At 56.9% G+C, this 11,280-nt stretch overlaps 1 protein-coding gene across 1 annotated transcript in view; it reads right to left on the bottom strand.

The window, feature by feature from the left end:
* LOC108542441 (short stature homeobox protein) overlaps nucleotides 1-10,944 on the bottom strand; it is a 12,456-nt gene extending 1,512 nt beyond the window's left edge. The window contains exons 1-4 of the mRNA XM_017892458.1: nucleotides 10,662-10,944; nucleotides 7,154-7,362; nucleotides 2,146-2,203; nucleotides 1,936-2,024 (exon numbers count right to left, since the gene is read on the bottom strand). Coding sequence (XP_017747947.1) covers nucleotides 1,936-2,024; nucleotides 2,146-2,203; nucleotides 7,154-7,362; nucleotides 10,662-10,944 — 639 coding nt within the window. The remainder of the gene's footprint in view (nucleotides 1-1,935; nucleotides 2,025-2,145; nucleotides 2,204-7,153; nucleotides 7,363-10,661) is intronic.
* Nucleotides 10,945-11,280: the final 336 nt, after the last annotated feature.

Raw genomic sequence — 11,280 nt, forward strand, 5'->3', positions numbered from 1 at the left:
CACCAGGTCCCCAAGGCTCTCCCGGGACACCAGGTCCCCAAGCCTCTCCCCAGGACACCAGGTCCCCAAGGCTCTCCCGGGACACCAGGTCCCCAAGCCTCTCCCCAGGACACCAGGTCCCCAAGGCTCTCCCGGGTCACCAGGTCCCCAAGCCTCTCCCCAGGACACCAGGTCCCCAAGGCTCTCCTGGGACACCAGGTCCCCAAGGCTCTCCCGGGACACCAGGTCCCCAAGGCTCTCCCGGGACACCAGGTCCCCAAGGCTCTCCCGGGACACCAGGTCCCCAAGCCTCTCCCCAGGACACCAGGTCCCCAAGGCTCTCCCGGGACACCAGGTCCCCAAGGCTCTCCCGGGTCACCAGGTCCCCAAGCCTCTCCCGGCGACACCAGGTCCCCAAGGCTCCAGTGCACAAAGCCAGGCAGGCCTGTGGGCTCCAACGGCCTAATTTCACTGAGTCCTGCCATCGGCAAGAGATGGTACAAGAAGTGGGCTCGTTCCCCCATCTCAAGGCCAGGTAACCAGGAGAGGAGAACCGCGGAGAACAAGGAGACCTGTCTCCTTGGGGCCTGGGCCATGGAGAGCTGGAGAGCTCGTGGCGACCAGCGCTCAGGGGTCCATTTCTGCGTTGCTCATTTATAATTTAGACTTTTATACCTTCCACTCCCCACCGCCACCCCACCCCCAAGCCTTTGCACCCTCAGCCAGCAGAGGCTGCGGCCAGACGGGCGGTACCTGCAGCCCTTTGCCAAACACGCGCACCAATACAAATCCCAGCTGTTCCCTTGGAATAAAACGGTCAAGAACAGAGGCCACGCGTCTGCCCTGCCGGAGCCCCCCAACCCCGTTCCGCCCGCGCATGATCCCGACCCCCAGATTAGGGACCGAAGGGGCGCGCAGGGACGCTGGGCTGCGTTCAGGCAGGGCGCACCTGGGCGCTGTGCTCTCTCGTCCTGGGACCGTGCACCCTCCTTCCACACAATTTCTCACTTCCCCCCATCCCATCTCCATACTAAGCCAGAGCAGGGGGCCCCCTTGGGACGCTTGGGTTCCGCGACCGACCCCCCCACTCCCTGGAAGCCGCAAATCCACGCTGGGAACCCAAACGCTGTTCACTCCAAAGTCAGCTGGGAGCTGAGTAGGGGGTCTCCAGCTCGGAGGTGCAGAGCCCGGGCCAGGGTCCAGGGTCCAGGCAGATGCCCCAGACCCTGGGACACTCGGGGGTGGTGGTGAAAAGGGAGTGGCTGTCTATCCCATCTCTGGTATCCAGGCGCAGGCATCCCAGCCTTCTTAACCAGGCAGCAAGCCAGGTGGGGGGTGTCTGACTGGGTGGGACTTCTCACCCCTCTGGTTTTTGTAAGATTTCCGTTTGGGCTTTGTGTGTGTTCACCTTCCCAAAAGGTCTTTGAGTTTTAACAGCCTGATTTTTTTTTTTTTTTTTTTTTTTTTTTTGAGTTGGAGTCCTGGAGTCTCACTCTGTCACCCAGGCTGGAGTGCAGAGGCGCCATCTCGGCTCACTGCAACCTCCGCCTCCCGGGTTCAAGTGATTCTCGTGCCTCAGCCTCCGAAGTACCTGAGATCGCAGGTGTGCACCACCACGCCCGGCTAAGTTTTGTGTTTTTAGTAGAAACGGGGTTTCACCATGTTGGCCAAGGCTGGTCTCGAACTCCTGACCTCAGGTGATCCACCCGCCTCGGCCTCCCAAAGTGCTGGGATGACAGGCGGGAGCCACCCTGCCTGGCCCAGCCTGATTTAATACGTGTCAAGGTGCCTGCAAATGCCTCCTTGGAAAAGCCACTGATTTTTTTTCTGAGGGCCGGCTGAGAAGTCTGCAGGGGCAGGGAGGGGCTGGGAGTATCAGGATGGGGGAGCAAGTAGGGGAAAGGGGAGGGGGTGGCACATCCCTGGGGATCTTCAGAGGAAGAAAAACCGAGCTACCTGTTGGAAAGGCATCCTTAACGCTCCCATGTTCACGTAGGGTGCCACCCGGCAGGCGTCTAGGTGGTTGGCTGTGCCTAAGATGACGCCTGTGGCGAAAGGGAGGAGGTATCAGTGTGGTGGTCCTGGGTGCAGCCAGCACCTCATTACCCCCCATCCATCCTCAAGCAGGCGCCCCCAGCTTCAGGTCCCCCCAGTCCCAACACCCACCTTTATGCATCTGATTCTCCTGTTTGCGGCACTTGGCTCTCCGGTTCTGGAACCAAACCTTGTGGGGGAAGCAGAAAGAGATGTGGGATCCTGCGAACCCAGCTCAGCCTCACCAGGGAGGACCTTCTTGTGAGGATTAACCAAGCACTTTGCACCTCTGGGAGTCCAGAAGTGACCGATGGGGGTCCCCAGTCCCTCACCGTCCCTCTGTCTCCCAGGCTGGAGTGCAGTGGCATTATCTCGGCTCACTGCAACCTCCACCTCCCGGGTTCAACCAATTCTCCAGCCTCAGCCTCCCGAATAGCTGGGACTACAGGCATCCACCACCACACCAGGCTAATTTTTGTATTTTTAGTAGAGACAGGATTTCACCATGTTGGCCAGGCTGGTCTTGAACTCCTGACCTCAAGCAATCCACCCACCTCGGCCTCCCAAAGTGCTGGGATGACAGGGGTGAGCCTGAATCCTGGCCTAGACCTGGAAATTGGGTTTGGTTTTTGAGACAGACTCTTGCTCTCTCTTCCAGGCTGGAGTGCAGTGGCGCCATCTCGGCTCACTGCAACCTCCACCTCCCGTGTTCAAGCAATTCTCCTGCCTCAGCCTCCCGAGTAGCTGGGATTACAGGCGCCCACCACCACACCTGGCTAATTTCTATATTTTAGTACAGACGGGTTTTCACCATGTTGGTCAGGCTGGTCTCGAACTCCTGACCTCAAGCGATCCACCTGCCTGGGCCTCCCAAAGTGCTGGGATGACAGGCGTGAACCACCGCACCCGGCCTAGAACTGGAAAACGTTAAGCGCTCCCTGCCCTGCCTCAGTGAGACCTGTCCATCATCATTGATGAATTTAAGTTGAACAAGTGAGTTCTGAGACAGTGGAAGTGGACTGTCGAACTTTCCAGCATTCGGTGTGGGCGCCCATCCCCCAACTCCTGTACACCCTGTCGGAGAACGCGACTTGCCACCTTCAGACTTTAGCCACCAAGGTCGAGGGCCGCCAGATGGCCAAAGGGCTCCAAATCCAGCGTCTTCTCCAATCTAACTCTGGACACACCAAGCCCAGAAAACGCCTTGCCTTCCTCGGCCTCCTCGGAAACCCTGGGGAGCTGATGGGGTCCCACGCATATGACCAAGGGTTATGAACATCCCGGAGAGGAATCCCAAGAATAGCAGGCTTTGCCATAGGGGCCAGAGGGGCATTCTGCAACTTTGAGGACTTCTGAGTCTTGGGGAAAGCTATGAAGAAGTTGAGTGCAACAGAGCAGGGGACCCTCAGGAGGCTGGAGAAATTCACACAGGTCTCATGTTAATGTTTGGGGACGAATTCCGCCTCCTCTCACCTCCTACAAGCCTCCTCCGCTCTCCCAGGATTGACAGTCCCCTCCTCCACAGACAGACCAGCTGGGGGAATGCAGGGAGTTTAGGCTACGCCTGGTAATCTGGACACCTCCTCGTCCCCTCCCCCACCGCCACCTCCCTGACAGTCTGAGTGGCTTAATTCCTCCTAACAGGTTTTCTGTGGCAGGTCCACCTGCACCCTGACGGACGCAGCAGTCACTGCCCAGGAAAAATAATTCAGAGAAATCATTCGCACAAAGACAGACGTCCTCAGCCAAAGGCGGCGAGCAACCCAGTAGCTCCAGCTCTTGTGGGCAAAACACGTACTCCGTCTACAGCCACCAGACCCCACCAGACCCCACTGTGCAGGGCCTGGGGGGCCGGTGCCCCTAGGAAGGGAACACCGGAAAACCGTCAAGAGTTTGGGAGCGCCCGGGAGTCTACACAACACCACGTGCATTTGGGTCTGGAACCCAAGACCGAGCCTCCCGCCCACCTTCCAATGTGGGTCCTGCCGGGCTGCGGCCCTCCTAGAAAACTTGATCCTGTTTCCCAACAAAGTCATCCTCCCTCACGGCCTCCCCAGAAAAGGCTCCTGCCTGGGGCTGAGACTGAAATCCACAAACAATCGCTCTCCCCCTTTTGCAAAGCCCCCCCTCAGACCTGCACCTGCAAGGGACTGCCAGTGTGCCCGTCAATGCTCCCAGTACTCTCCGCCTGTCTCCTACACGGTCCGGAAAGCCAGCCAGCCACCCCAAAGCCTCTGGAAGGGCATTTAAATAAAAACAGCAAACAAACAAACAAACAAACAAACAAACACAGAATCCTATGGAAACCTGGAAAGCCTCGTTCCACACGGGGAGGAGGAAAAAAAAAAAAAGATGATGAAGAATAAAAGTGATGAATTAGCTGCCGCGTTAAGTGCTAATAAATCAGTCTTGGAGTGATTCACGATCAATTCCAATTAGGCCTGAATATGGTAAGTGAAGTGGGTGACACTGGTTTAGACAGTTATTTCTTCATTAAGGACCGCTCGCTGCTTTCCTTCACAAACGCCGCAACGCGCTGTCCTTTTGATTTCCATTACAGACAGTGAATAATGACATTTAATTTAGCTCTGCGCCATAAACCCGAAGATATTTGTTGTAATTAAATTACCGCCTGCCCCTCACCGTGGTCTCATAAGTTTCGATTAGAACCCTGACAGCTGGGTGATATGACTTTGCAGGGCGACGCTAAAAATAAAAGGTTAATCGGGAACAGCTTCCATCGGATGCTCAATTTATTTACAGCAAATTTCCACCCTAAATTGAAACTCGATCTGCTCACAGCACGGGACGGGCTGTACTGAAAGAGATTACCCAACGCTTCACAGAGAGAGACGGGATGAAAATCTAGTTCATTTTGTCTCCCTCCCCGTCCCCTCCACCATCACGACTTCCACTGGACGTCCGTGTTTGAACTAATTGATTTTTATGACGACTCCAAGCCTGCCTGCCTTTACGAGACGATGATGTTTTCCCCCGTGGCGAGAGAGAAAATGATGTCTTTTATCCTATTCCCATGTTTGTTTTTATGATTATTTACCGTCGTTAAATTTTCATGCCACCCCTGAATCGATAACCCCTGGCTTCTCCCCCCATCTGTCTTTATTTTAGGGTGTGCTCGGGGGGTCTGTACACACCCCACCCACCAATTTCCTGCGACTGAACTGAGGTGCGAGTCGGTAATAGACTACGGAAAGAAATAGTGTGGAATTAAATTACAAGTAATTTATTTTTATAGAAACAGTACATCAAGGACCGGGATACACTACGGGTCCCAGGCACCGCCGACACCAGGAGATGACATAAACTTGATGTCCCCTTTAGCAAAACTTTAATCTTTTCATTAATTTATCCCGGGCCTTCCCATCCATCTTCTGCGAGAGGGGTGGACAGCAAGGAAACCCCTGTCGGATCGAACTTCCTTCCCTCACTGAGGCCACAGACGCCCTGACAAGGGACACGGTCCTTCCGAATCAGCAAAACGTCTCCCCGTCCTGGGCAGTATCTTTTTTTGGGGGGAGGGGCACTATGGTTCTCAGTAAAGAGGCCTGGGGAGTGTTTATTTAATGGTAAGGATCCTAGGGAGGCCTTTTAAACGCAGCCACAGGGGAAGACGGAGGAGAATCAGGAGCCAAACTATATTTTTTAAATGAAAGAGCTTATACTACACCGTGCATCAAACACAAGTGTATCGTCCTCTGCTAAAGTTTTGTGTCTGAATGTGTTGACTGGATAACCAATCCCACGGGAAGCAAAGGGAATCAGGGACCAAAACATATATATATATATATGTGTGTGTGTGTGTATATATTTAAATTAAAGATCTTGTAAAACACTCTGCATCAAACGCATGTGTACGTTCGTCTCCTAAGCAAAATCCAGGCAAAGCGGTGTTTGAAACGTGTTGACCTCATCACCAGTCCTACGGGGCTGGGCTTTGAACGCCTGGTCTCCTTTGCTTTTGAACGCCTTGGGCTTTGTAATCGGTCTCTCCCTGGTCGGCAATCTTAATTTCGTTTATTTTTGAACGGGTCCCCAGGGTCTGGAGATCCTGACTCTCTCTCTCTCTCTCTGTGTCTCTGTCTCTCTCTGTCTGTCTCTCTCAGCCTTTCTGTCCTGCCCAGAACCAGGAGAAAGGAGTAGAGGACTTGACCTTCCAGGGGAAGCTGTCCTGTCAGTCAGGGACTGGAAAAAAGCCATTGGAGACTCTCCCACCAGCACCCAGAAAATAAATCCATACCTTTAACTTAATGTTTACAATGCCCAGGAAGGCTCTGCCCGCGCGTCCCTCTGCGCACACCCAAGGCCTCCCCGCACCCCGGCCCCTGGTGCCCGGTCTGAAGGGACACCGTGAATTAGCGCGCTCCTTGGGGAGCCCCCCCCCGTGCCCCGCTAATGGTCTGTGCTCATCCAGATGCCCAACGTGCTCCTGCGCTCCCCAGAGCCGGAGGGAGGAGGGGGTGGTATGTAGCAGAGGACAAGGCTGGAGAGGGGAGGAGGGAGACAGAAACAACGGAGCTAAAAAAGGAGGAGAGGACCCTATTTCTGAACACCTAGGAACAGAGGGCACCCCTCTCCTTTCATCCTAAGGAAGCCTTTTCGATGCAACCACACGGGAAGACGGCAAGGCATCAGGGGCCAACAGATACATTTTTTTGAATGAAAGATCTTGTAAAACGCTCTGCATGAAACGTTATCCGTAGCTTCATCTCCCAAGTAAAATCGAGGGAAATTTTGCTTGCATGTGTGGACTCTTATTACCAACCCCACGGGAACCGAAAGGCATCGGGGGGCGATATGCGGGTTCGCTGGGTTTGTCTGCACCAAGCACAAACAAATATACATAATAGATACAATATAGATATTTCTATAACATATATATTTATTTGCTATTTGTCTCACATATGTATGTATATTTGCTTGCCTTTGGTGCAAACGAATCCAATGAGCCCATCCTACAGGCCTCAGGCGTCTCCAAAAGCCCAGGAACCCCAGCCCGTCCCACACCCCAACCTCCCCGCGCTCCGGGAAGAGGCCGGCGGCCCGGGCGCAGGTGGCTGTAGGCGTGGTGCTGTGCGCTCCCGAGGACCAGGCGATGGCTCCGGGTCCCCGGGGTTCCTACCTGCACGCGCGCCTCGGAAAGCCCCAGGCGCTGGCTGAGCTCCTCGCGCATGAAGGCGTCGGGGTAATGGGTCTCGTCGAAGAGTCGCTCCAGCTCGTTCAGCTGCTCCAGCGTGAAGTTGGTACGGCTGCGCCTCTGTTTCAGCTTCGTCTGCCCGTCCTCGTCCTCCGACTTCACGTCCTCGCGCTTCTCTTTGCATTCGTAAATCCCTGCGTGGCGAGCGGAGGGCACAGGGCTGAGGCCGGGAGCGCCTCGCCAAAGGCTCCCGGGGTCCCCTCCGCCCGCGCCCGCCTCCCCCAGCACGGCCCGCGGGGTCCTCCGCGCAGGCAGCGTGGCGCGCAGTGCGGGGAGGTTTTGCGCCACGTGGCGAACCCCTTCGTGCCTCCCGCGGTGGAAAGTGGGGGGGCCTCGAAAACCAATGCGCCTTTACGCAAAATCTGCGTGGGGTCCCTAAGGCAAAAGCCGAGGAGAGAAGAAGACTCGCTTCTTTCCCAACAACCTGGGCTTTGCACGAACGTCGTTTTCTTGGCCTCGCCTCCGAATCGTTTCCTCAATTATCCACTTCGCCGCTGTTGACATAACCTAACCTTTTTTTTTTTGGAGAGTGGGGTGTCACATCCTATTTTTAAGGGAAAGAATTTCAGGAAGAACTGCCAACGGTGGGGTCCCCGGCGGGGCGCCCGGGAAGGACACCGGGAGGGCCCGGGGCGGGTGGCAGATTCTAGACCCACGGAGAGAGACGTTATCGCCACCGCTGTAGGGCAGCGGGGCTGGGGGGTCCCTCCGGGATTGGGCGGAGCAAGGAGCCCCTACCCGGAGCCTATTTCTGACCAGCACAGCAGAACCGTATCCGAGTGCCTGAAAGCAACAGCGCGTCTGGGGGTGAACCGTGTGCGCAGACGAGTCTCTCCTTCCCACTCGCTCCCACGCGGTTGGGCACCCAACCCCACGAGGGTGCCAAAAATGGCACTTTCTCATCTCCAAGAATGGTGACCTGTCTGTATGTGCAGGGGGAGAGTCAGAAGGACTGAAAAGTCAGCCCTCAAGCGTTTCCAGATGAAAAGACTTTCCTTCCCAATTTTTTAGACATCCAGCCCCTGACCAAGCTCAGGGGTTTAATTAAAACGTGTCTCCCTCGTTCCCCTTCAACCCAGGGCTGGTGGAGGTGGCATCTCCAATGACCCTCTGTTCCTATGTAGGGCCTGCTGGGCGCAGATTAAAAGCACCCCACGCCCTAATTACATGTCCCCTGGTGTCAAGGATAAGGGGCTGACATTTGGAAGTTCAGCCTGCAAACAGTCTCCAAGAAGCACTGCAACCAAGAAACTTGCAAGGCTGACAAATCCAACGTGCTAGTACCCTGCTCTGTCTTCCTCCCACCACCCACACCAGGGCACCCCCTCCCCGCCCCCCCGAGCTGGATTCAGTCCTAGACACTTATTCCAACGTGGAATTCACATTTTCTTTCACCTCCTGAAAGGCACGTGCCTCTGCAAGAACAGTCCATTCCTTCCCCCAAGTGAATGGTTTCCTGGAGACGGCCCGGCTCTCCCTGCTTCGTTTCACTAAGTCTGAACACGCCAGGAATGGAGCCCAGCTGACAAACTGGCCTTCAAAGTCCTCAAGCACCCGCAGGCTTTGCGAAACCCACGGGCTCCCAGGCTCAGCGGGGACGCGCTGTTCCCAAGAACTCTGGGCTCCCACGGGGAGCATCAGCGTCTCCCCTGCCCTCCAACCTCCATTTAACGTGGATCTGATGAAGAAATACCAGCAAGGGTGGGTTGCAGTCCTGCCCGGGAGACTTTTCGCACCCAGCCAAGGGCAAAGGGTAGCGGCCTGGAGGACACTTTGCTCTCCCTGGTCCATGGCCAGGGGGAGAAGAGACAGGAGGCGAGAGGAGGAAAAATCAGTGTCTGGGAAGGACGGTTAAAAAGCCACGCCACAGAACCGGCCTGCTGGGCACTGCACAACCCTCTTAAATTAAACGCAGGCCCTCAAGTCCCTCCCAGCCTTGGGTCCAGGAAGGCCAACTCTCTCTAGATGAATTCCAGCGCTGGGTGGCCCCCGCAGCAGTGTGTAGGGATGACCCCTTCAGGTAAGGCAGGCTGGACTCCTGCGTCTTAGAGGGTCAGAAACCGGGGACTGCTTTGTACACGGGAGCCACAGCTTTCTGCTTTGACAAAGTCAGGACGTCGGGAAACAGGATCTGGTCAGTCCTACCACGACAGGGCTATTTGCCCTAGAACGGTGCCACTGCACACCCTCCTAGCCGTCTCCAGCTGCGCCTCTGACACAGCCATAGCCCCATTTTCTTCTTAAGAGGTACGGCGCCCAGTCGTCCTCTTTGTACAGAGATCCACAGGTCCAGACCCTCTGCCTGAGCCTCTTACGCCTTAATTTCCACCACGGGGCGATCCGCCCCTGAGGTTTCAGGAAGAAAGACCAGAGGGGAGCCCCGGGGCCCGGTCTGCGCCCCCCACCCCCACCCCGCACAACCGGCTGCGCTCTGACAGCCTTGAGTGAGGACGCGCCGCGAAGCCACCAGCTTCCCCGGACCCCTCGCGTCCCATCCAGATCCCGGTGGATTTTATGCATCCACCAAAAACAAGCCTTGAGATTCAAAGGAAAAAATATAAATGCAGAAAATGTTCCTTAAAGGAAACAGAAGCGAGCTGACCCGGGGCCTTCCCGTCGTCTCCTACCACGCAGCCTCCAGTCTTCCCGTGATCTCGGGGAGCCGGGCGGGCGCTGAGCGCTGGGAAGACCCGCGGAGGCAGCTCCTCTCTGCGTCTGGGTGACCGTAAATACAAGCCAGGCCGGCAGAGACCCAAATCCACGTCCTAAGCTACCAGGCCCCAGGCCGGGCGCGGTGGCTCACGCCTGTCATCCCAGCACTTTGGGAGGCTGAGGCGGGTGGATCAACCTGAGATCAGGAGTTCGAGACCAGCCTGGCCAACAGGGTGAAACCCCGTCTCTGCTAAAAACACAAAAATTAGGCGGGTGTGGTGGCGGGTTCCTGTCATCCCAGCTACTCGGGAGGCTGAGGCAAGAGAATCGTTTGAACTCGGGAGGCGGAGGCTGCAGTGAGCCGAGATCGCCCCATTGCACTCCGGCCCGGGCGACAGAGCGAGACTCCGTCTCCAAAAAAAAAAAGGCAAAACATGAAAAAGATACCTCAGGCAGAGCCACCCGGATCCACCCCAGCCCGGGACCCTCCGGTGTCGGCGTCCACCCCCGCGGCTCCCGCTCCGACCCTCCCTGGGTCCCCCCCACATCTCCCACCCACCACCCCCGGCTGGTCTCCCGGAGACCTCCCCGCGTCTCCGGTCGGGTCCACTCCTGCCTTCCTTTCTTTCGTAGGCAAAGCCTGGCGGGCCCGGGCCTTACCCTGGCGATCCGAGCGCCGCAAATGTGCAGAGCCAGGGGCGCGCGGGGCCGACTCCGTGGCGAGGAGGCGCCGAACCCCAGGAGGGGCCCCCCGGAGCCGCCGGCGCGCAGACGATCTTACCTTCTGCTCCTCTCGCGGTGCCAAATTCTTTTAGTTTCTCCTTGTCATTGTCTACGTGGTCCTTGAACAAATGCACCGGGCAGTGGCCGCTGCCCTCCGCGAGGTCCTGGAGGCTGGAATCCGACGTCCCCAGCTCCCGGGAGCGCGCCAATCCGCTCTCCAAAACTTCCCGGTACGTAATGGAATCCTTCTTGCCTCCGCCGCCGCCGCCGCCTCCTCCGCCGTTACCCTCCTTGCTTTTCTGGTCAAAAGACTTGGATACAAAAGCCGTGAGTTCTTCCATGGCTGGGGCCGGGGGCTGGCGAGGAGCCGGGGCGGGTGTGGGTGCGCGCGTCTCCCCGCGCGCGGAGAGGACGGCCCGTGCGCGCGGGTGGATCACCAGCGCTGTTATTTACGCCTTTCCATTGGAAATCTCACTATTTATACGCGTCGACCTCGCCCAGCCCCCCATGCGCTGCCTGTCTGGTGCAATTACGGGTCTCCGGGCTCCGCGGCGGACGCACGCAGAGACGCTTGTCTCTCCCCCATCCCCGCCCCCCCCCAGGCCGGCAATTGGTTTTCTTCTCATTTCATCACTGTTTGGCGTCCGTACACCTCGGTGCGAAGAGGCGAAGATCCC

Source organism: Rhinopithecus bieti, unplaced genomic scaffold, assembly GCF_001698545.2.
Source record: "Rhinopithecus bieti isolate Rb0 unplaced genomic scaffold, ASM169854v2 scaffold_21613, whole genome shotgun sequence".
NCBI lineage: Eukaryota > Metazoa > Chordata > Mammalia > Primates > Cercopithecidae > Rhinopithecus > Rhinopithecus bieti.